Genomic DNA, 25,974 nt, shown 5'->3' with positions numbered 1-25,974 from the left:
AGTAAAATATGGTTAATTATATAGTGTTTAATTTCCTTTTAAACCTTTTTGTGACCAGTCGATTGTCAATTATTTCACCCAAATAGCTACTTATCTACTTGTCCCAATAATTAAAGTAGGTGATTAAGATGAGGAAAAGGTCAATTTTTTAACACAAAAAAGATTATACACTTCCGTTGGTCTCAACTTGTACAAATAATTAAATTTTCTCAATTCAAGCCAATTATTTCTGCAATTTTAATTTGTAATTGTGGTAATTTTGGCAAAGTTTATAAATTTTCAAAAATTATTTTTTCTAAAAAAATGGTAAAGAAAACCTTAATTATTAGGTTATATACGTAGTTACCTTGATTGTATTTAGAGATTTTTTACGCTATCATATAAGGTTTACTTTGTTATAGCAAGTCTTATCACGTTATGAATTAATTAGGCGGAGTTAGGATAGGGGGTTTATCTAAATTCTTTTCACAAAAAAATTACAATGTATATACAAAAATGTCAAATTATATCGAATTTTCAAGTCTCTTCGTGTGATTATTTTTTTATACTGTTGAAGTCTCCTATTGAAAATTCTGACTCACCATAGCATATGTACCTATTACTACCCTATCAATGTAGATACTCAGTAGGCGTGTAACTCTTTCTATCAAGATTAAAGACATATATACATATATAAAGTACGTGGTATATTTTAAAATCTCATAATTCTTCATTGACGACCAGACTACACTCCCTAAATGCTAGGTATGTGTCTATTCATAAAAGTTAGTTAAAGTGTGTATATATATATATATTTGTTATACACGTAAATACATAAAGTGGGTGTGTGACAAAGTGATACGTAGCGATAGGTGCAAGGTTTCATTCACCAAATATTATTTGTATGTGTATGAAACAAAGACATTTGTAATTGACAAAGTGCCATGTAGATTGCTTCTTCTCCTTACTTTAGCACATACCTCATTTTCACTATCTCTTTTTTCTTTTGCTCATCTTTCAAGCTTTCTAAATCAATATATATATATTTTATCTTTGTGGTTATAACTAAGTCGGATCTGAGATCGAGAGACTGTATACAGATTTTACTAGTTATTGTTATCTCATGGGATAAAGAGAAAGAAGAAAATATAATTATTGATAAGAAAAAGTACAAATCTAAAAAAAAAGGAATACTAACAAATATTAAAATAATGTGATAATTGAAAACACTGTAAATAACTATATATGTAATTATGTATAAAGAAACTAAATTTTTAATGTAATATAATTAGTTGCACAATGTAATTACTCTTGAATACATGTAAGTATTCATTTTTATACATATAACTTAAAGTCTTCATTAAATTATTAATTATTGAGAGTGTATAACATATTACGATAGCTCCATTTTAGCAACTTTGGGAAATATTAACAGACATCCCAAGATGTAACTTTTGCCTTTTTCATGATGCAATTAAATAGAAATTAAATAAATAATTAAGGAGAATTTAATTACTTATTACTATTCTTTTATCATTAGAAATTATTCAGTGAATTTGTCAAAACTTTAAACAGATACATTCACCACTTTTTTCATGGGAAAAAGCAATAAAAAGAAAAAAAATATTTTCTTTGTAATGTTTTTATTAAAAAGGAAAAGAAAAAAAAAATAGTCACAATATGATTCATCACCTTTTGACCAATAAATTGAGTAGATATTACTACAACAAAATGATTCACTATATGATTAAAATGGACCACTTAAAAAGAAAAAATAGCAAAACCAAATCTCATTAAGACACTAATCAAATTAATTACTAGTTATAATTATGGGTTTAATTGGGATTTATAAAAGAATTACCACCTTCTACAGACTCTTATTATTGTGATATATTCCAAAATTCACCTAATTGAAATGATTAATTATTGGTATAAGTCATTAATTAATTAGATATAACTTCCTAATCACCAATTTCACATCATAAACTAAACACATTGTTTTCATTGACCTAATTATCCATCTACTAGAACTATTCTCTTTTAAGTAAATATTTATCCTACCTTCTACATCATGTGTACATAGACAACCATAATATATTTTTAAATTAAAAAATTATTGAAGAGAGTCCTTTTTTTTTCTTTTTTTATTAAGTTGAAATTTGACCACTTCCTATTTCTCTATGAAGGGAATATAATAATTCTTTTTAATTTCCATTTCCTCTCTAGATTTAAAATTTTCTAGTCTAACTTTGATAAGATGAACATATTACTAGATTATCTTATTGAAAAACTAAGAAATATATTTAAAAATAGAGTTAATGGTGCACTTAGAATATATTTACCGATTCAGTTTACGTGGTACGATTCGAATTTTGAAAGTTAATTTTTAAAATTTTAAAATGTGAATATGAACATAAATCTTTAAGAGAATTTTTTAAAAATATCATATTTCAAGACTACATAAGAAAAATATTATAAATCATAACAATTAACAACTCGAAAATATTTGACATGAAAGTATCGCGATAAAAATTGTAAATGGATTAAAGGTATGATTAGTTTCCAAAAGAAAATTTATCTTGCTATTTATGCTCTAAAACTTATTATTTCAAATGAAGGATTTGAGAAAAAATACAATTAAAAGATCATTTACCCCCTTTTAGTAAACAATAATTTTTAAAAAATAATTTCCCTATCTACCAAACACATTATCCTAAGAAAGCAAAAGAGTCCAAAGAGGAGAAAAAGGATTAAATAAAAATTTCCAAGAAAATATAATTTCCTAATATCTAGAATGACTTATAAATTGTAATTAAGAGTCTAAAAAAGGGAAGCATTAAAAAATAATGTCATTCATGTATTCCTTATTTTAAATTTGTAAGAAGAGACAATTCAAAAGCAAAGAAGTTGGTGAAAAAACTTGGTTCTTGCAATTGACTTGAAAAGACATTTCATAAAAAAAAATTATTTTTAATATTTTTTTTATGGCCACCAGAAAATAGTTGGACATATCTCAAGTAGCATATATTTTATTGTAGCTTCAAGAAAAATATATATAAATATTTACAAAAACTTGAAGAATTATTCAATCATAGAAAGTGTTGTTTCTTGTATTGAGTGTGTCCTTTTTCTTTCTTCCTCCTCTCTATTCTCATACAATCAACACCTTCTTCAATTAACCAAAGATAAAAAAGAACAAAGAAAAAAACAAGAATATATATTTTCAATGTGGTAATTCTCATTGCCAAGTATTTGCAAAGGTAAGTTTGAATTATTGTGCCATATAATTCTTGTTATATATTTTGTTTGAATTATTATTCCATATAATTCTTGTTGTTTTGTTTGAATTATATTGTGCTATATAATTCTTGTTCATCTTTTCTTAAACCATATCAATGTTTTAGTATGCTTAAGTGGTGGCGGATTAAGGATAGATTATGTGGATTCAACTAACTCAAATTATTTTCTGCTTTAATTAAGATACGTATAAAATTGTCTTATTTTGAATAATTCAAGAGCAAATTTGTTCAAAATTCCTTGTTTTGAAGCAATTGTTAATAAAAAAACATATTTAAAAGTTATTTTATCAGTTACATGATAATTTTGAATAAAAAATATAACGAATGATAAAATTGATCTAGACTATTTATTTTGAATATAGTAGTGAATAAGCAATGATATATTTTTTCTATTGGATAGGTGTGGTGCACAGAACATTTATTTGTGAAGTAATCATGGTTTCCTTTTAGTTTTTTGTACTTTGAAATCTATCTGTTTTTTTTTTTCACTTGTCTTTTTGATAGGCAATTATGATGATTGGTGCATAGGACATTTTTGATACTATTTTTCCATTGTATCATTTCTTGTTGAAACTTATTGGATATTATAATTAATGTGTATGTATTTTCTTCATATGTTTTGGCAGATATCATGGAGGCTAGAAGATCAATGTAAGTTATTTATTGCTATATAATAAAATTATGCTATGGTTCTATGCATATTTGTTCCATACTGATTTTCTATAAATTGTAATATTTTTCTTCATTGATCGATGGTCTTTCAAAAATAATTTTTTTTTATTTTATGTATACTTTATTCTATTTTATAAAATTTCACTAAGTATATTATTGTTGTGGTAATATATATTATTGATGTAGAAGCAAATAATATATTTTAGTTTGAACTAGCAATCTAGCATTTAGGGTGTTTTGGTTGGAAGGAAATTATTAATTCTCGTGAAATAATTTTTTTTTTTCAAAAACCACATTTTTTTTCTGAAAAATAATTGAGTAGAAAATATGATATCAAAAGCATTTGAAATGATATTTGTGCAATTTATTTGTCCTAACTTCATTGAAAAAGTCATTTTCCTCGTATTTATTGGTGACATAAAAATACTTATAAAAAATATTATCCTTTTAATTTGTTGGAAGCTTTTAAGCAAAGAACCCCAAAACTTAGAAAATAAGTTTTACTAGAAAATGTATCAAACAAAATACATTTTTTTTTGTGGAAAGTAATTGTTCTCTAAAATAACAACACATAAGCAAGGGAAATAAAAACCATGTGAGACTGAAAAATTATTGGTTAAAAGATGGTAGAGTAGTTGTATAATCTTAATGTTATAATCTCACTTTAATTAGACTAAGCAACCTTTTAATTAATTAGAGATTTATTAGATTAACTAGTTTGTGGTGATCCAACATGTGGTAGGTGAACAATTAACTGTTCAACCTAGGTTTAAGAAATTATAATAATATTTCTAATATGTGAAATACTATTATTTGTTGAAGGACAGATTAGTTAGTTGTTGAAGTAGCTAAGCAATGCCATCTACCTCTTTCTTAGACAGAAAATTCAACATTGTAATCGGTCCTTAATTAGAAGTTTCGTATTTATATTTTGAAAATCAAAATCAATATTGATAAAGATCATTTTCCCCTTAAAATAAACTTCTTAGCGTGAATTCAAAATAATCGAAAAAAACAAACACTGAACATTAATGTAGAGAGATGTTAAGGATATTAATTATCATTCTAATTACTTTTTTTTTAATTTAATATTTAAATCAATTTTTTTTATTTTTTTACTACTTGTACATAATTTTTACAGAGAAGATGCATGCAAAAGAAGATTACAAAAAATAAAAGTGAAGGATGTTGGAGGTATAAAGCCTCTCCAAAACCCTTTTCAAGAGAAGAACACAAATTGCAAGTTTCATCCTCTAAAGCTTGTGCTATTTATCATTGTGATTGGTACTTTCTACATGATTCTATCTTCCCCTTCTGTTTGTCAACATAATAATGCTGACACTGTTTCAAGGTATGCTCTACTTCATATCTACTCTTCAATATATTTATATCAGTTTAACTTCTGTATACTGATAACACAACGTGAGAATTGAAAAAATGACAGAAATCACACCTTTAAGTACTCTTATCATCATTATCTCCTATTAGTTTTACAAATCCCTAAAATCTTTCATTTTCACACATCAAATTAATGTATCAGCGCATCAAATTAATGTATCTCGCGCATCAGATTAGTGTATAATGTATAAAATATACATTATATTAGTGTATCATGTATAGAATGTAATGTATCTTACTTAACTATTAATGTATCTCGCGCATAAGATTAATGTATCATCGCTTATATTATTGTATCAGTTTGAGAAATTTCTGTGATTATAAATTTATAAGGGACAAATGATAATTTTGCCTTTAAAGTATGTGATTTCTGTCATTTGCCCATAAGTTTAATGTAGAACTAGTTATTTATGAGAGAGGGCCTAGTCATATATTTATGGGCCTTCTTACAATAGGCCTTATTAGATTTTCAATAAGGCTTACATTACTATCAGTCCACACCAATACATCAAGTGATTTAGGTGCAATAAGGAGTCTAATAAGTAGGGTCTGGAAACGGTAGAGTATACGCAAACCTTATTTCTACCTCAATAGTAGAGAAGTAGTTTCTGGTAGATCCTTGGCGAAAATTGGAGAAAAGGGAGAAAAAACAAATTACTACCCCGTCTAAGTCAACTTGTTTGTATTATCTTTCTCTTCAGTTTGTTTAAAAATTTGACAACTTGTTAATGTCGACTTTTCAGCTGACATGTTTGAGATCATAAAATTATAAAACATTACGTTAAGATCACATGATTCAAAAGGGGTGTTTACTTTCTTAAGCTCCACGTCAAGTCAGACCAGACAAACAAATTGAAATGAAGGGAGTACTTCACCGAATTGGTCATAGCTTAGTTTGTTTATTAATTTACACAAATTATATAATGCAGGCAACATTTTGTGAACAGGTGGATATGGGGTGCTTCTGATCCTAGATACATATCAGATATAGACATTAGCTGGGAAGAAGTATCACAAGTTTTGGAACAATTGCCTAATCAAAACAAAGTTGTTGACAACATTGGCCTTCTTAATTTCAACAAAGATGAAATCAGTGAATGGACACAAGTTGTTCCTAATGTTAATCAAACAGTACTTCATCTTAATTACGTCGAAAAAAATGTGACTTGGGACACCTTGTATCCTGAATGGATTGATGAAGAACAAGAAAATGAAGTTCCAAGTTGTCCTACTTTCCCAAAACTTGAAGTCCCTAGGACACGATTCGATCTCATAGCTGTCAAGTTACCGTGTAGGAATGAAGGGAATTGGTCTAGAGATGTTGCGCGATTGCACTTACAACTTGCTGCTGCTGGTTTAGCTTCATCTGCTAAGGGTATACATCCTGTGCATTTGCTTTTCATAACCAAATGTTTCCCTATACCGAATCTTTATAGGTGCAACGAGCTCGTTGCTAGAAAAGGTAACGCGTGGTTGTACAAGCCAGACTTGAGTGTACTAAGAGAAAAAGTTCAACTTCCTGTTGGATCATGTGAACTTGCATTACCCTTTGGTACAACAGGTAAGATGGATATACTTTTACCCTTCTTTTGATGTAAACGCCACAAAATAATCGAGTCTTGATAGTGTTTATGTTATGGTAACAGAGGAAGTACATTCGGGGAACAAAAGACGCGAGGCATATGCAACAATCTTGCATTCAGCTCATGTATATGTATGTGGAGCTATAGCAGCAGCACAAAGTATTAGAATGTCAGGGTCTACGAGAGACCTCGTGATTCTTGTTGATGAATCGATTGGTGAGTATCATCGGAGTGGACTCGAGGCAGCAGGGTGGCAAGTTAGGACTATACAGAGAATAAGAAATCCTAAAGCAGAGAAAGATGCCTACAATGAGTGGAACTATAGTAAATTTAGACTATGGCAGTTGACAGATTATGATAAAATCATTTTCATTGATGCTGATCTGCTTATACTTAGAAACATCGACATCTTATTTAGGATGCCACAGATTTCAGCCACGGGGAACAATGGGACGTTGTTTAACTCTGGTGTGATGGTGATCGAGCCATCAAATTGCACGTTCCAGCTATTGATGGATCATATAAATGAGATTGAGTCTTATAACGGAGGTGATCAAGGGTACCTAAACGAGATATTCACGTGGTGGCATCGTATACCAAAGCATATGAACTTCTTAAAGAACTTTTGGATTGGTGATGATGAAGTAGTGAAAGCAAAGAAAACAAACCTTTTCGGGGCTGACCCTCCTATACTTTATGTACTTCACTACTTAGGATACAAACCATGGTTGTGTTTTCGCGACTATGATTGTAATTGGAATGTAGACATATTACAAGAATTCGCGAGTGATGTTGCACATCACAAGTGGTGGAAAGTGCACGATGCAATGCCCGAGCAACTACAAGACTTTTGCTTGTTACGATCAAAGCAAAAGGCGCAATTGGAATGGGATAGAAGGGAAGCAGAGAAGGCTAAGTATGTTGATGGACATTGGAAGATGAAGATCAACGATCGACGACTTAAGAGATGCACAGACAGGTTATGCAATTGGAAAGGTATGTTGAAGCATTGGGGTGAAAAGAATTGGACAGATGATCCATTTTTTCACCCTTCACCACCAACCATAAAGACTAAGAAAACCAAGAAAACATCATCCATTTCTGTTATATAAACAAACATTTTGTTTCTTTACACTTTTGTTATGTATGTTTACCTCTTCTACATTGATTAAATTTAAGTATGTTGAGCAATTTTACACTTTTAAAATAATTTTAGTTCTGTGGCATAACAAGTTAAGAGTCTCAGAGCATTATACTCTGTTTCTATAAATATATCAAGCCGTCAAAGTTTATATAGTTTGAATTTTGAAATGAAATTTAAAAAATTATAACAAAAATTGAAACATAATAAATCATCGATACAAATTTCAGAAAATTATTATCACTTACTTCTATACACCTTATATTCCATACCTATGACATATGTATAATTTTTTGTCATCCAAATTTAATGTAATTTGCCTTGTGTAAAACTAACCCTCCAACGGCCAATAACTCACGTAAACCATACACAACACAACAAAAACACCATTTAAATTATCTATAAATAATCCAATCCATTTTATTATTTCACAAAAAAAAAAAAATCTTTTCATTTCAAACAGAATGATATCTCAATATTTTTATCTAATATTTTTATCTCTTTTCCTTTTCTTCTTCTCTTTTTCTGAACCCCGTTCGTCGAAAAATTCAGCTACTCCCATTTCCTTCCCTCCATCTCCGTCTCCGTCTCCGATTGAAATTCAATTAGCTTGTAAATCTTCACCGGACCCGCCAACATGTGAATCCTCATTAACGGAATCTTCACACCTTCCGTCAAATCTAACGGCGTTACAAATCATCCTCTCCGCATTAAGCGTTTCATCTCACAACCTCACGAATGCTCAATCAATGGTGAAGAATCTCCTCGACTCCGCCGCCGCCGGAGACGTCAACCTCACCGGCGCCGCGAAAAATTGTTTACAAGGACTGGGTAATTCGGTGTACAGGTACAATCTGACGGCTGCTGCATTGCCACGTGGAGAAATCAAGGATGCTCGAGCATGGATGAGCGCCAGTTTGGGTTACCAAATCGGCTGCTCATCGAATTTACTGAGAGTAAACGGAACCCTACCGGTGGCGAAAACGTCAGAGGTGATAAAAGGTTTAATTGGATTTACTACAAATGCGTTATGGATGATGGTGAATTATGATATTCACGGGAATAAAACCGGGTCGTGGGCCCCACCTAAAACGGAGCGAAACGGGTTTTGGGAAGTCGTGTCAGGATCCGGATCCGGGTTTAGAGGTGGGGTGCCCTCGGGTTTGAGCCCAAATGTGACGGTTTTTAAAGATGGTAGTTGTAATTACAAGATGGTTCAAGAGGCAGTGAATGCAACCCCGGATAATTTGGGACCCGAGAAGTTTGTTATACGGATCAAAACCGGGTTGTATGATGAGATAATTCGAATACCCTTGGAGAAGAGAAATGTGGTGTTTTTAGGTGACGGGATGGGTAAAACTGTCATTTCAGGATCGTTGAGTGTTGGCCAAACACCTGGAATGTCCACTTATGAATCTGCCACAGTTGGTAAGTGAATTATAGTTTATTAAATAAAAAATGATCACATAAATTAAAACGAAGATTGAAAGAAAATTACTTGAAGAAGTCAACTTGTAGTTGATAGCTAAGTTTCACAAGTGATATTTAACGTCTGATTGATCGATTAATCTTACTTTTTTTTTTCTAAAACAGGAGTAACTGGTGATGGATTCATGGCTAGTGGTTTAACAATCCAAAACGCAGCTGGTATAGGTGCAGGACAAGCAGTAGCTTTTCGGTCTGATAGCGACCATTCAGTAATCGAAAACTGTGAATTTCTTGGGAATCAAGACACACTCTACACACAATCATTACGACAGTACTATAAATCATGTCGAATTCAGGGGAATGTAGATTTTATTTTTGGTAACGCGGCTGCAATTTTCCAGGACTGTGAAATTCTAGTCACTCCCCGGGTAGTTAACCCCGAAAAAGGTGAAACTAATGCAGTAACTGCTCATGGTAGATTAGACCCTGGACAATCAACAGGATTCGTATTTCAAAATTGTTCGATCAACGGAACGAAAGAGTACATGATTTTGTATCGTGGTAATCCGAATGTGCATAAAAATTACCTCGGGAGGCCTTGGAAGGAGTATTCGAGGACAGTTTTTTTGAATTGTAATTTAGAAGTTTTGATCCGCCCTGAGGGCTGGATGCCATGGAGCGGCGAGGTTGCTCTGGCGACGCTCTATTATGGTGAATATAAAAGTAGTGGTAATGGAGGTAATGTAACAGGAAGAGTGCCATGGAGTAATCAAATTCCAACTGAACATGTTGAGTCTTACTCAGTTAAGAATTTTATTCAAGGGGATAAATGGATACCTCCATCTTCTTATTAAAAGGCTCTTCTATAGGCTTTTACAAATTTAGTGAATTTTCTTTTACATAAATTTAGGGTCCATATGGACATGATTTCAAGTCTTAATTTGAAATTAGATTGCTTAATTTGAAGTTAGAATTTTATTTGTATTTGTAATTTTTTTGTTTATATATAAACATGAAAACCTTATAAATAATGAATCGATGTTTATAAAATCTTATAAAATAAGTAAAACTATTTATAAATAATTGGATGACCTAAGACAACATGATGTTGAATTATTAAATCACATATTTTCATGTTTTCTTATAAACAACGGCATATTGAGCTTAGGCCTTCGGTGAAAATTTACCGTGGTTATATTTATATTTATATATATATATATATATATTATAGTATATGTTGACACCTTTCGACTAGTTCATCAACTATTTATATTTTAAACCTCTTTTAGAAATATCCACAAAAAGTAAACATTACCCTCTTTAGAAATAGCAATAATTCTCGGTCTAATTAAGAGGAGGTTTGAATTGGCTTAAACATTGGCGGAACTTACTTTTTAAGTCAATTTTTTACTTTTAGAAGTGTTTGTCAAATAGAAAAATAGCTTAAAATAAGTTAGAAAGTGTTTAGTCAGGTTAAAAATAAAATAAGTTACAATGACTTATAATAAAATAAAAATCAAAAGTAGATCTTTCTCTACTTTTTACTTGACTCAAAAGATTTTAGTTTGACTTTTTATTTTTGACTTAAAAGTCATTTCAGTTGACTTAAAAGTCATTTTGATTTAAAAGTTAGTTTGACTTTTTATTTTTGACTCAAAAGTCATTCCAGACTTTTTATTGTTGACTCAAAAAAATACTTTTTTTAAGTCAATCCATACAAGCTCTAAGTATGTTTGACTAGATTATGTAATTGTCCTTTTTACAGTTATTTATTGTACTTAACCGTTAATTTAAGTACAATATTTATTTTTATTGCATCATCAAATTGATTATTAACAAACAACGTAAAATCTCATTTTGTATAACGATTGATTCAGTGTAATAACATCGTTTTATAGTAAGTAATATAATTTTAAAATAGCTTAAAATAAGTTAGAAAGTGTTTAGTCAGGTTAAAAATAAAATAAGTTACAATGATTTATAATAAAATAAAAATCAAAAGTAGATCTCCCTCTACATTCTACTTGACTCAAAAATTATTGTAGTTTGACTTTTTATTTTTGACTTAAAAGTCATTTTAATTGACTTTTTATTTTTGATTTAAAAGTCAGTTTGACTTTTTATTTTGACTCAAAAGTCTTAAACTTTTTATTGTTGACTCAAAAGAAATCTTTTTAAGTCAATCCATACGAGTTCTAAGTATGTTTGACTAGATTACATAATTGTCCTTTTTACCTTTTCGCCCATGAAAAAAAATCTTTGGTAAATCTCATTTTGTGTAATGTTAATTTAAGTACAATATTTATTTTTATTGTATCGTCAAATTGATTACTAAATATAAAATCTCATTTTGTGTAACGATTGATTCAGTCTAATAACATCTTTTTATAGTCAGTAATATAATTTTAAAATACCTATTTTACCCTTAGTCCATGTACAACGTCCTTCTCCATTTCCTATAAATAGTTGCAAGAGCCACAAAGCAAGCAAAAGGACGCTAATGGATTCTTCTATATCTGTCTCTACTGTGGCTTCGGTAAGATTTAACTCTTGCATTTCACTTTTTATCTTCATTTTCGCAGTGGTTTGATTATTTCGCGTTTGTGCAAAAGTTCTTTTTTTTTTTGTTAAAGAACTCATTTTTTTGTTTACATTTTCAATTTCTTCAATGAAGAGGGGTTTTGAAGGCGGAATCATCAATAGATTGTTATGGGTTTTATGCAAATGCGTATAACTGTGTTGCTATTTCTCTACTTTCTTAAAATTTTAATTTTTTGGTTATTAGTTTGTAGTTGTTTTAGATATGGCGATGATAGACTCTGAGTGTGTGTGTTCTGCTTCTGGAGTTTTAGAGTTTTATGAAGTTTTTTAGGAACCCTTTTTGTTTTTTTTAGTAAATTTGTTTGTTTTAACTGTTCGATTAGCAAAAAAAAATCATTTTTACACCCATTTTTGAGAGTGATGTGTTGCTCATTTGTTTTTTTGTCCCTTCATCTGTAACTTTTTGTATTAACATGAAAGTGGGATGTAGGGTTTAAGAAATGTTGGGGAGAGAAGACGGATTAAGGATTTAAAGTTTATGGGTTACTAGATCAAGCTCGAGTTAATGTATAATAATAATTGGTTTCAGAGTCAAATACTTATAGATATTTAGTGAATTTCTTAATATAGATAGAGTAGGTTTAAGTAAAAGTGATTGAGTTCTCGAGAACCCATAGATTCTCTTCTAGATCCGTCCCTGGTAGTAAGTGCTTTCGCCTCAAACTGCTTATTAATGTTTTTAGAAGGTAATGTTGTGGACTTAGGGCTTACTCTTTCGAAGATACATTAAAAAAAGCTCCTTGCTATGTTTTCCTCCTGAAACATACACCTAAGTGTCCGAACACATACCCTTGGGGAACCTAACATCCAACAATCGAGGCTTGTACGACTACTTTTGTGCAAGTTTTTAATTAGCCTTATGACCTTCATCATTGCTTAACTAACCTCCTTGACTCGAAAGTCCCTTTATCTATCTTAGTCACAAGTTTGAGAAGATTGTAACTCAAAATTGGAATCCAGATTTATCTATATATGTTGTTTATTCAGAGAAGTGTATTTACTATCGAGCTAGATGGTTTTCATTTTTTACTTCTAGAGTGATGTCCGGGTTAGTTCATTCTTCCAAACTTCTATGAGTACATCTAAGAAAGAAAAATCAGCTTCATAGAACTGTCAATCTAAGGGTCATGCACACAACTCACAAGGATTGGATTCTTGTCTAGAGATTTGACAGTGGAGAGGTAATGTGTCATGTTGTTGCAGTCAGATTCTATAGGAATGTGAGGTTTCATAACTTATACGTGTTTGAATACTATAAGATAAATTCATCAATTTGGCTATTAAAAGAGAGTTTTATCAGTACTTGTTCAACTCATTGTACAATTTCACAATTTAGTGCTCACTTGTGTTTTCTTTTTCTTTCTCAGGAAATTGTTTGTCTAACATGTGGGGATAAAGGAGATGTCAAGCTTCTTGTATACTGCTCACAATGTCGTGATTCTGCTGTACACCTGTATGTTTCATCAGTTGCTTAATTAAGTTGTATGCAATATTCTTTATTTTGAGAATGAATTTCCAGTGGATATAAGCAATTGTAATAGTTTAATGTTGGATATTGTTTTTCCTAAGCATTTTTATTATTAAGCCGTATTCTTGCCTAGTAGAAAATCACATTTTTTCTTTTCCCCTTTATGGAGTTTAGAGAAAGTACTGATGAATGTTTTAGTCTATATATTTCTATTATGTTATCGCATGCACATCTATGTGTGCTTCTATTGGCTATAATATCGTTGATATTTTTAGTCTGTATATTGTTGTGCTATTATTGCTACGAGCATCTAAAAATGCCTATATTGACTTCAATATCACTTTACAAGCTCTGAAAAAGATTATTAACTCGGCAGGTGTATTTCATTTTTCTTTTCCTTATTCTGCAGCTATTGCCAAGAGAAAATCACTGTTGATGATGACTATGCCGATTGGATTTGTTGGGATTGCGCTCCCAAAGTTGCTAAGGTTGATCAGGTCAGAAAGAGTGAACGGATAAGTGAGCGATTAATCCATGCTTTTGATGTTCGAGCGGAATGGAGAAGAAAGCTTTACCGTTGTAAAGTCAAAGCTCTAAGGTTAGATGAGGCTAGACATGACACAAGCGGAGAAGTTCAATCACCTACAGCCCATAGTCCTTTTCACGTTTTGCAAAAGGAGAAGCCTTCATTTGTTGACACTAAGAAACACAAAGACATTGGAGAAGAGTGTGCAGATGTATGCTATTCTGAACAGCATATTGAAATAGTAAAAGCAGGGATCACTCCACTAGTAGGTAAACGCCAGGAAGCTTATTGTTCAACATTGAACAACGAGGAAGGTGGAATGGTAGAAAGAGCTCAAGTAAGAGGTGACTCTTCTGTGCAAGATTCAAAGAGTGCGCAGTCACTTGGTGAAATTGGAAAACAACAAGAGATGAGAAAGTCAAGCAGGAAGTTTGTAGTTCGTGATGATGACGGTGATTTTGAGGGAGAGGGTGGGGCAATTGGTGGAACTTTTACTTCTTCATTCCCTGGTGAGCAAAATTTTCCACTCGACACTTTGTATGGTGATCCTCAAGTGGAATCTGTGAATTGTTTGTCAGCAGAGCCAGTTATTGATCCCATTTGGAGGTAAATACTTTTAACTTCCATTGCTTTAGATAGGCAATTACCTGTTTCAATTTAGATTTGGGATGCCTAAAAAGGCTTTTTCAGCGATTGCTACGAGCAATTCTCTCTGCTATTGCCTTTCTTCCCAACTTTTTGGTGGGAGGATTCTTTATTGAACATAGAAAAAAGAATTCTCTATTCACTGTCTTTATTTTTAACTGTAGGGGATGTTTAATCTTCAATACAGAGAGTCAAAGCAGTATTAATATCTTAGCTCATTTGTCAAACAAAGCCTGTGAAAAGGCGTGTATAGCAGCAACTAGACTTCCTGTGAATCTTGATGTAAAACTTGTGTCCAAGAATGATGTATGGCCAAGGAGTTTCCAGAGGTTGCAACCAACAGACTGCAGTATTGCTGTGTATCTCTTTCCCGAGCTAGAAGAGTAATGTCATCTTATTATAATGCAGTCACTGAACATTATTATCCTGATGTTCTCGAATCTTATCTATTAATACTGTCTTTCAGGGATGAAAATTCTTATGATGCTCTATTGGAAGATGTTATTGAGAATGATCTTGCAATGAGCGCCACAATTGACAATGTGGAGCTTTTGATTTTTTCATCTTGTGTTCTGCCACAGAAACATTGGAGTAAGTAATGACTTCCTGCTTCCCAAGTCTTTTATTTTCTCCCACTGAACCGAGATATCAGTTGTATTGTATTCAATCAAACACTTATCAAACCTTCATCTTATACAGGGCTTCGTAGAAAGTACTATTTGTGGGGCGTGTTTAAACATAAGTCATCACGCTCAAGAATACCAACTCGTAACATTCTTGCACAAGCTAGCAGCATTCAGAATGCAGCTACTAGTGATCTCCCAAATGAAGTCGAAGGTGCACATACAGGTAGTTCTCAGGACCAGAGTTTCCCAAGTCCCTTGAGCATAGAGAAAGGTGTGGATTCTGGCAGTCCTCCGGGTCGCTTCCCAAGTCCCTTGAGCATAGTGAAAGGTGTGGATTCTGCCAGTCCTCCGGGTTGCTTCCCAAGTCCCTTGAGCTCCTGTTGTAACATTACCTCTACAAAAGATTCTCCTTGCCATCATGAGAACTGAGGCTTCTCAATTAAGGGGTAGGCTTCTCGCCCCTCCATTGGTGACGGGCAGTTAAAGAAGATAGCTCATATTTTCGTGGTAAAATATTACAGAAATATCGTTGAAAAACTTAGTGTTTTGTTTGCAAACTTCTCAAAGTTGTTCATTGTTGGTGTTTGCATAATTTAAACTTGCATATGAAAGTATATTCTTTAGAGACACAAGGCATGTAATGTCATTATTTTGGAAGTTGTATTTCATACACAATGCTTATAGGTCCTTGAAATAAGATATGGCTATTACTTATATTGATGACTTTCTACAAGTAGTTATCACATTTTTCTTCTTCTCTTATAGGATCAGAGTCAGGTAGGATCAAGAGGTTCATTCGAACTCTTTCTGATGGAAAATTACATATTTATATATGTTTTTGAACTCCTTTTAACTTCGTGTATTTACTTTTTCATACATGGTCATCTTTAAGTCGATGAAACATAAATTGTCTTTTAAACTTTCAAAATACATTACATCCTTTGGGCATGGATGGAAAATTTACTTATCAACAGCAAAATACTTTTTCGAAGTATACATCTCGCGTTGTTTGGTACAAAGGATGAGATAAATAAAGTTATTTTACCATATATTTGGGATGAAACATCTGGAGATTAATTAATAACCCTATTAAATGCAAGATAGGATAATCTCACATTTTATCTTGAAATTATTATTCAGTATTTCTCCTTTCAAACGTAGTTGAATATGAAAGTTGACCTTTCAAATGCTTCAATGAGTTTGTTTAAGAAAATTAGGGGTGTTCGTAATTCTGTTTGGATCGTTTTCTACCTAAAAGACAACAAAATCAATTTTTTAAATACAAGAAACAAATTAAATTATTTAAGTTATACATTGGTAGAGAAGTTTTCAATAGACTCTCGACTCAAGCAAAAACAGTTCAAAGCAACACGACAAAAGAAATAACTGGGGTCAATAACTCATGGAAAAATACTACATAAAACATGATAAATCATTCTAAACAATAATTACAATAAAATAATACTATAATCAAAATGCTAGAAACAACCGAAATCGTGGACCAAGAAACTATAACAATAATGCTGGAAACGGTAATTGAGACAACGATGTACTATCTATGAACCTTCTATCTTAATATATATCATTTACGACCTTATACCTGTCGTAAAAAAACAAAAAGTAAGATTATTAGGAGGGCAAACAAAATATCAAATCAATTAAACTTAGCCCAACAAATTGGTATATATCAAAGCCCGTGGTGCGACTGGACATGCATGCAGATGGTGTAGAGTAACTCACCCATAGAAGAGAGTGGTGAAGAGGCAGAGACAGGACTTGAAGCGTATGAGTTTAGGAATTTAGTCAGTTTACACGACTAGGTTCTAAATTAATAGTTTATACATTTTCAATGGATTTCTTTTAATAACAATGGTGTCCAGGCTAGTTTGCGTGCACCTAGACTAGTATCTATCACTTTCCACCAGCAACAGATATCAGGTAACTCTGTCTACTAAAACTAGAACAGACGGAAAGAAATTACCTAGCATTTTTGTCTCTATTGAGATTTGAAACTAAAAACTCATGGTTCTCTACCTACTTCATTATTCAATGGATTTGCTAACGCAAATACAAAATTTGAACCAAAGTCACTAGGTTCAACCGAACATATAATCTATACACTAGCTCCGCCCCCGGAGTGATGGCATGAACATGATAGTTTACTACCTTTGCCCATCCATTTCAAAAGTAGCTCTCATGTTAAGGCATGTGAAGAGCTGAAAAACAAGCCCACTAGATTGTGATAGCATGGGTTGGTTTACTATTTTTGTCCCATCAACTGATTGGTTTTCTACATTTATTCATAGCTTGGAAACATATGCACAAGAAGAAGCATGAGCTTTGGTAGATTGTTGAGTACGCGAACAAAGTCTCAAATTGATAAGAAAAGAAAGGTAAATATGAGGTGTAAAGATACTTCTAAAGGTGTAAGACAAAGCTGAGAGCAGTGATAGAAGCTAAGAATTTGTGTAATGAACTATGTTGCTGGGACTCTCCAAAAATACTTTACGCCCGTGTCCCAAAAAGGATCCGACACACCTAGCTAGCAGTAATTTTGGAGAGTCCGAGAAACATAGGTAATGAATTCTACTATTTGGTGAAACTGAAAAGTGGTGATTGCAGCAAGATCAAGTTTTAGGAAGATTATGGTCTAGGCACACACTTGTAAGGATGTAGACATGGAATTATATGACCTACTTTACTTGGATATACACATGTGCCACTATGTTGCTCGGACTCTTCTAAAATACCACCAAAAGTGAGTCAAATCCTCCAAAAGCTATGCATTTTTGGAAGATCTGACACGGGTGAAACAACATCTGTGAAGGATCCGAGCAACATAATATGTGAGGATGACAAAGACGGTATAATGAAATAATTGGAAGAAATAAATTAGAAGAACTTTTTGAAGGAAGAACTGGTTATAAACTATAAATGGTTACCAAGTTTGGATTTTTGGTGCAAAAATTTACAAGTTACTTAAATGGTGTTGACACATTGATGAACTTTGTTGATCTAAGATACTCAGAAGGAAGTTTAGTCTTGTAAAACTTGTCAATCACTCAAATGATACTCAAAAGGACAGTAACCTAGCTCCCGCTATGCACGAGGCTGGGAAGGACAGAACCACAAGGGTTTCATTTCTGCAAGAAACTATTTTCACAGGATCAGAACCTATTTCCACGGTTTGATCCTGTGACCTCCTACTCACATGGAAACAACTTTACTAGTTACGCTGCAGCATTCAAAAGGTAACTAGACAAAGATGCTTTTACATTAGTAACCAAAAAATAGGCAAAAATGGACAATAAAAGACAGAAGCATGCTATAGTAGTCAACTCTAAAATTCTGTAAAACAGATGCAATTTTGTTCTCAAAGCAATTACATAGGCTTTAAGGTCTACATATGTTAATGTATAAATGAAATTGACAAAGTTACCTAGTAACTTAAATCTCCGAAACTCATCGGACTTTGACCAAAATTTTTCTGCTGTGCTGTATCTATCTCCATCTAAATGGCCAACATTCACCTTGACACTAAGGGAAAAAAGGTTATGATCTGAACTAGTTGTATAGTTATGAAGAAGAAAGATCTCCTGATCCTAAGCTCACTAGGAAAGCTACATACGACATTTTAAACAAAATGATGTGTTGGATATTCATGCTCGTATCCATTGTAATCATAGTACAGCCGCTCTCCCTTGGCAATATCACGAATTGCAACCAGAAGAACATGACATGCGCCCTTTACACTGTATCTCACGCATTTCAGGTTCTGCTTCTTCTTACCCTCCCTGCAAAAATTGGAATAGCCTCAAGAACAGTAGGTTGGTTGTTTTCAATTTCTATAAGATCTCTTGATATGAAAAGTTTAGACATTCCGAAATTGATTGTTGGGGGTTGGTGGAGCATATCATAAAAAGCAAAGACTTTAGAAAGCCACGAGTTATGGAGGAAAAAAGATGGAGAAAAATCGAGTTTAAGAAGGAAAGATTGAGGTTACTAGCTTACGGTGAATGGTTATTTATGCCATTGATAAACCGAGAAATGTTTCCTCGCTTATCAGGGCAGATAACAAGACTTTTTGATGGATCTCTTGCTAAAAGAAGGGTCATCATGCTATCACAATCATCCTCCTGCCGATTCCTGATATAATCCACATCGCCTGTATATTCTGCTAATATTGTCAAGTCCTTTATAGGCCCATCAGCTTCTACAGTATAGCTGCATTAATACGATGCATTAGATTTCATGTAACAAACAGACGAGAAACTCACAACAATCTGAGGTGATTAGGCATACCCTTCACGAGAATCAAAAACTACCATCAGAGGAGGGCATTCCCCTCTTTTATACATAGCTCTACACTGCTCCAGGGTTTCAGTGTCTTCTTTTGAGAGAACCTAAAACAAAAGGAAAAAATTACGTGGTGAAGTATGAGCTAACACCTTATAACATTCAAAGAGCAATAGAATAGACCGACTGACTGTGAGAACAATAGCAAACCTGCATTCCACCACTTTCAAAGTTGGCACTGTTAGCAGATTTACGAGCCATGCCAGGCATGTAAGTTAGCTCATCGCTGAATTCCATATCGAGAGCTGTCAGTGCAGAAGCAAGAGATGCCATTTGAACTAGCCTCCTGTGAGGATCTTCTGTTGGAATATATAGTGATAGCCTTCTGCGTCTCTTGTGGAAAACTAGTGAACGCTTCCGACGTTTTTTGATATCTACTGACAATGTTGACAGGTAAAAATGGAAAAATCAGAAACTAACGATACCTTCTTTTAAAAGTTTAAGGAGAAAAATTCACTAGCTTGCAATGGATTACAAGGATCTGGTAGCAAAATATATCTACGGAAATCTCTGAGATTAGAAAGCGAATCTACTCATAATGAAATATAAATTCTCTTTAATACAAGTCATAAATATACATTCCTTAAAACAGAATGATCAAAAATTGCAGCATATAACACAATATCAGGAAAATAGAAAAAGAAAACCAAGGGAGTAACCAGTGTTGTGAAAGGTGATCGCCTCGTTGCCAATGGGGAGAGGCGAGAGACGAGAAAGGCAATCGCCTTTTGTATTTTCTTAAAAAAAAAAAAGACTACCGATGTAGCAACAAAATCATATCAGTGAATTGACAAGCAAAAGTTCATATTTTACCGACAATTTTTGAGCTAACCAGTGCTATTACACTGCATAGGTAGTTGCATAAATGTTTCTAGCAAGCTTAATACTTACCTCATACCGTCATACGTGAGTGGTTTGATCAAAGCATACATTAATTAAGCCTCAATCCAAACTAGTTGCCCGATGTGGAAAAACTAGAATGCTTTTGTGCAAAATTTGACAAGCACATTGTCATTGAGACAGATAATTATTAAATACCTTTCTTATGTGCACAAGTATAACTCTATTACAACGGCAACGGTCGCTTTTTAGACGTTAGAACATTTATGGAAGTGATCTTTTGTTAATTAAACCTTACTTAGCTTGAATATTTTTCTGAAAGAAGAAACCTTTTGTGTTCAAAATCCAATTTCCTCATTAAGAAAGTAATGACTAAGTAAGATACAATTGAACAACCTTAATGTCCTACCAAACGACTGCAGAAAAGAAAGGAAAGTATATTAGATGGAGTTATCTGTTAACTAATGAGTTATCCAATTCAATGGATAAATTAAGAGAAACTTATGGTTCATTGACATAATTCAGAGATTACTCTATTATTAATTATTTTGCTAGTAACTTCAGATTATCAAATGACATCTGACAAAAGCTATACTGCAAAGACAGAAAGAAAAGTTATTAGCAAAACACATTTGATCACAATGATAAGTTAACTGCAGGATGTTGATTCTTCCATCAAATTTTGAGATAATGAATGTTGAACCTAAACATCAAGCACACTAAACTCGTTGATCCACCAACTTTAAACTAAATATGGAAACAAAACATAATGATTGGAAACGTCAATCCATATTAAAAGAGAAAGCAGCAAAAGTACTTTAGCAACCAAAACATAAATTTGCATAAATTGGAAAAGATAAAGAAACACTCACTACTATATAAAGGGATGATCTTGCACTTCGCCGAAAAGACAAAGAAACGCTCGTGACTAGATAAAGGGATGATCTTGCACTTACCCAAAAAGATAAAGAAACACTCGCTACTATATAAAGAGATGATCTTGCACTTCTCCGAAAAGATAAAGAAACACTCGCTACTATATAAAGGGATGATCTTGCACTTCTCCGAAAAGATGAAAAAACACTCGCTACTATATAAAGGGATGATCTTGCACTTACCCAAAAAGATAAAGAAACACTCGCTACTATATAAAGGGATGATCTTGCACTTCTCCGAAAAGATAAAAGAAACACTCGCTTCTATATAAAGGGATGATCTTGCACTTCTCCGAAAAGATAAAGAAACACTCGCTACTATATAAAGGGATGATCTTGCACTTCTCCGAAAAGATAAAGAAACACTCGCTACTATATAAAGGAATTATCTTGCACTTCCCCGAAAAGATAAACACTCGCTACTATATAAAGGGATGATCTAGCACTTCTCTCGAAAGATAAAGAAACACTCGCTACTATATAAAGGGATGATCTTGCACTTACCAGAAAAGATAAAGAAACACTAGCTACTATATAAAGGGATGATCTTGCACTCACCTGAAAATATTAAGAAACACTCGCTTCTATATAAAGGGATGAACTTGTACTTACCCGAAAAGATTAAGAAACGCTCGCTACTATATAAAGGGATGATCTTGCACTTCCCCTCTCTAGTTTTAAGAGGGAAAGATTCATGTCTGCTCCCCCCCCCCCCCCCTTTNTTTCTCACGTTTAAGCTTGGCGGGCTTAGATTCTTAATCCGCTATATAAATCCTACGTCTCCCGCTCTAAACATAAGTTAGCATTACAAAAAGTACAGACATCAATCAATTAGCTCTAGTATAACAAAAGTATACATAGATATCAAAACACCTAAACACTCTATTGTGATCTTGTGATCCAATTGAGCTTACATTATAACCTTTCCCGATATAAAGATAACATTGCTTCGTTTACCTTGAGCAGATGAACATTTCACCACCATTTGACTCTCTTTCTGAATCCGAAAGAAATCAACTATCTTCTTTTGCGAAAAACCTAAACAACATACAAAAACATTATTGATATAACTCATAATCAAATTAGTATTTTTTTAAAAATTCATTTCTTTATGTTCTTCCATACTTTTGATTACGCGATGCTGATCAGCAGAGCAATGAGGACAATGCCATAGTTTCATGGGAACACGAACTACAATAGGACTAAGACATAACATATGAAACCCTTTGTTACATTCATCACACAGTAACAACTCATCTGGCCTTTCTCCAGAGCCACATTGTTCACATACAACTTCTTCATAATCATCTTCTTCCTCCGATTCCTCTGATTCCTCCGGTAACTCGACACGCGTCGCTACTTTCATGATCTCCACCATCGACCTGAATTTCTTCGGCGGCGGCGATACTGACATCCGCGGTCGACGACGGTATTCAGCTGATGGATGAACCTTCCGTTGAGCTACCGGTCTCGATAACCCCGCCGCCGGCGAAGCAGAGCTTGATGGAGCCATTAACAAAAATGAGGGACAGAATTGGAAAAATAAATATAATTACTGAAATTGGAATGTTAATTTTCAATTACGAATTTCATTTTATTTTTTTTTCTAATAAAATACTCCTTTTTTTTTTTTTAATAGTTTGTTGCAGAGTGTGTTAATTAGAAGAAGAAACCCAAAAATGGAAGAAAAAATGGAGGAGACGATACCCACCCCACCCACCCACCAAAACCACCCACCCTGAAACCCCCCTAGGGTAGGTGTGTGACGTGGCGGGAGGCGATTGCTAAAGTCTAAAATGCACCGTTTGAGCACACGGAAATTAATGTGCGCACTATATTGTTGTTGGGTGTTTGTTTCTAGTTCTTACACTATCAAGCCGTTAAAAAGGGGATTTAGCTTTTTAAAGAAAAAAAACTTTGATAGTTTATATATATATATAGAAGATTCGTGAAAATTTTTGCTCAAATTTAAATTATTTTGTTCTCAAAAAACGAAAAGTCATATATAAATTGAGACATGAGAAGTATTAATTTGATGTATCTAATATAAAAAATTTGATGTATCTATATATAAATACATTTCTTTAATATCAAAGTTACATGTATCTGATATCGAATAGGTTATATATATTATGTATATGGCATATAGATACATACATGGAAGACTAAGAAACAGAAAATACCACATACATGCCTTTCAATGACTATTTGGTATCAATTATAAGTTTATCAAATTTAATAAAATTAAAGAACTTTTAATTTATCCAATAAGAAAAGACGGGATTTGTTGGAATTCGTCCGTTCTATTGACATCTCTAGGTCATGAGAGAGACGTAAAAAAAAGAGAGGCGAGAGAGAAATAAATTATTTGTGTAATATTTAGAAAATTTGAAATAGCGTGTGATTGTTTAATTATTTAAAGCAGCGTTTGATTTTGTAGTTACACTAGGATGTTTGTTTAGTTTTTGTAGTGTGTGATTTAATAGTTGTACTAATTGAGATCTAATCTATGATATTAGTGACTAATTTTTATTTTAAAATATTACTCTTTTAGAGCAGATTTAAATTTGGGTGATTATGTTAATTATATTAAGAAAAATACTTCAAATTATAAATATTATTTGCAAAAAAGTATATAACACACAAGTTGTTAAATATCATTTTTTGTATAATATGTCTTAGGTTTAATTTGAAATTTATCAAAATAATTCTAATGATAGTGTTAAATTAATCTTATCATAAAGGAATTTTGAGTATATTTAGTGCAAAAAGAAATTTGATTAGTGTTTTTCATTTCATCTCTGTTTAGCAATAAATTTAAGATTCTTAATTGATTAATTTTACATAGAATCAAATGAAAATCTTGCACACTCCAAATATTTAATTGATGAAAGTGAGAAGTTATTATAAGCATGGTTGCATTAGTTTTAGTATCCTCCTAATCAAACAACAATATTATTGACTAATATTAGTCTTCGAAAACGATCATGAGAAGTCTTAAACTTTATTCGTCTAAGGTAGAAAGAGTTTGATTTCAAATTCAGTAATTTATCGACCTATAAATTTATTCACCTACGCCATGTATCCTTTTCCGCAAAATCTTTAGAAATATATATTTGTGCAAGTTGTTAGAAAAAATGAGTTGCAAATTTGGTAAATAAGAAAAAAACAATGGCATATCTAAATTTTACTTTTCAAATATTTAAATTTTCCTCTGTCAAGATGAAAGAAAAGAGATTTTGTTCACGTTTATATTCTATTGTATTTTCTAATTTTATTTTCTGTATTATAGGTCAGCATTTGAACTATTATATTTAATTGATTTGTATGATAATATTGACTAAATACTTAAGATTTTCTAACTCACTATATGTCTTATATGGGCATGCATTATTAAATTATTTTGAATGTTAGTAAAATTTACCATGCAATACTTTAGATTTAGTATAAAAATACTATCCAAATAACATTCAATTTTAAGTATATTTAGGCTAATAATTAAGGCATATAGTTTATTAAACTTGACATGGAATAGACCAAATGCAAATGCTTGGAATATTAAACTACTTATGATTTTCAATGTGCTTAGTACATAGATTGTTAAGGTTCTTGGCTAACATAATTAACAAAATGTGCTTAGGTAACACTAATTCTTCCTACTTTTACATAGCCCCCTTTCAACTTTTATAACTTTTTGTTTGCATTTATAAAATAAAGTAGGGGTCATGTCAAATTCTTTCAACACACTATATCAAAAATGATCTTTAATGACAATTAATTAAAATAACAGCTTAATCATCGGTAAAATATATACTTTTAGCAACAATTAACACTCTTTGTATTGGATCTAACGACACTTGACTAATACCAGTAAAGATTTTAGCACTCTTTATTAATGTGTTCAATTTATTGTGGCTAAAAGTTGTTTTTGTTGTAGTAACATTATATTCGTGAAATAATGATGATAGCACAAAAAATTTGTGTACGTTCCCTTTATGTATTGATTCACGGAATCAACATAATATGATTTTATTATCGATGTATTTTAAACATATACTTGATTTTTAGTGAAAAAATATTTTTCTCCGCATCGAATACAACATATAGTAGATTAAGCTATGTACACACGTTTAAGGAGAGGAATATTGTTTTGTCTTTGTCCAAGCAAGTTGAGAGCACCTTTTCTTTACACCTTATAATATGTCTCAATTCTCCAACGAGATAAACAATGTTCTATTATTTTTCTATCAAACTCCTGAGTAGTAAAGATATCAAAAATTAAATAAAATGTCAAAAAATATTATACAGAAAATTTCGCAAATAGCCATTAAAAATAACTTAATTAGGCTTTATAACTATAATTTGCTAATTATGATTCGTGACTACTTGTTAGAAAGTGGAGATAGACGAGCGAGATTGGAAGAGGAATGATATATATATATATATATATATATATATATATATATATATATATATA

The 25,974-nt window shown here is 32.2% G+C and overlaps 4 protein-coding genes across 6 annotated transcripts; 3 read left to right on the top strand and 1 right to left on the bottom strand.

The window, feature by feature from the left end:
* The first annotated feature begins 3,032 nt into the window (after positions 1-3,032).
* On the top strand, positions 3,033-8,122 carry LOC107003132 (UDP-glucuronate:xylan alpha-glucuronosyltransferase 1). 2 transcript variants are annotated; one of them, XM_015201399.2, is made up of 5 exons: positions 3,033-3,239; positions 3,905-3,929; positions 5,092-5,301; positions 6,296-6,909; positions 6,995-8,122. In XM_015201399.2, exons 2-5 carry the CDS (start codon positions 3,910-3,912, stop codon positions 8,041-8,043), a joined length of 1,893 nt encoding a protein of 630 aa, XP_015056885.1. In that variant the 5' UTR covers positions 3,033-3,239; positions 3,905-3,909; the 3' UTR covers positions 8,044-8,122. The 2 variants fall into 2 exon arrangements, with proteins under 2 accessions (XP_015056885.1, XP_015056884.1); XM_015201398.2 differs by having other exon boundaries at positions 6,278-6,909.
* Positions 8,123-8,502: 380 nt separating this feature from the next.
* On the top strand, positions 8,503-10,474 carry LOC107004161 (probable pectinesterase/pectinesterase inhibitor 51). Its single transcript, XM_015202399.2, has 2 exons — positions 8,503-9,500; positions 9,666-10,474. Exons 1-2 carry the CDS (start codon positions 8,537-8,539, stop codon positions 10,352-10,354), a joined length of 1,653 nt encoding a protein of 550 aa, XP_015057885.1. The 5' UTR covers positions 8,503-8,536; the 3' UTR covers positions 10,355-10,474.
* A 1,511-nt stretch (positions 10,475-11,985) lies between these two features.
* LOC107003548 lies at positions 11,986-16,080 on the top strand. The gene is made up of 6 exons (XM_015201886.2): positions 11,986-12,036; positions 13,469-13,554; positions 13,979-14,701; positions 14,905-15,123; positions 15,207-15,331; positions 15,440-16,080. Exons 1-6 carry the CDS (start codon positions 12,001-12,003, stop codon positions 15,793-15,795), a joined length of 1,545 nt encoding a protein of 514 aa, XP_015057372.1. The 5' UTR covers positions 11,986-12,000; the 3' UTR covers positions 15,796-16,080.
* Positions 16,081-18,700: 2,620 nt separating this feature from the next.
* On the bottom strand, positions 18,701-23,253 carry LOC107003477 (probable Histone-lysine N-methyltransferase ATXR5). Of its 2 annotated transcripts, none has more exons than XM_015201815.2 (6): positions 22,623-23,253; positions 22,455-22,535; positions 19,873-20,099; positions 19,669-19,769; positions 19,378-19,590; positions 18,701-19,160 (listed from the first exon to the last, which is right to left on the bottom strand). In XM_015201815.2, the coding sequence occupies exons 1-6, from the start codon at positions 23,008-23,010 to the stop codon at positions 19,001-19,003; spliced, it is 1,170 nt and encodes a 389-aa protein (XP_015057301.1). In that variant the 5' UTR covers positions 23,011-23,253; the 3' UTR covers positions 18,701-19,000. The 2 variants fall into 2 exon arrangements, with proteins under 2 accessions (XP_015057301.1, XP_015057303.1); XM_015201817.2 differs by having other exon boundaries at positions 19,873-20,096.
* Positions 23,254-25,974: the final 2,721 nt, after the last annotated feature.

Source organism: Solanum pennellii, chromosome 11, assembly GCF_001406875.1.
Source record: "Solanum pennellii chromosome 11, SPENNV200".
In the NCBI taxonomy this organism is placed as follows: domain Eukaryota; kingdom Viridiplantae; phylum Streptophyta; class Magnoliopsida; order Solanales; family Solanaceae; genus Solanum; species Solanum pennellii.
The sequence above is the reverse complement of the archived record's forward strand: the minus strand, read 5'-3'. Positions and strand labels throughout refer to the sequence as shown.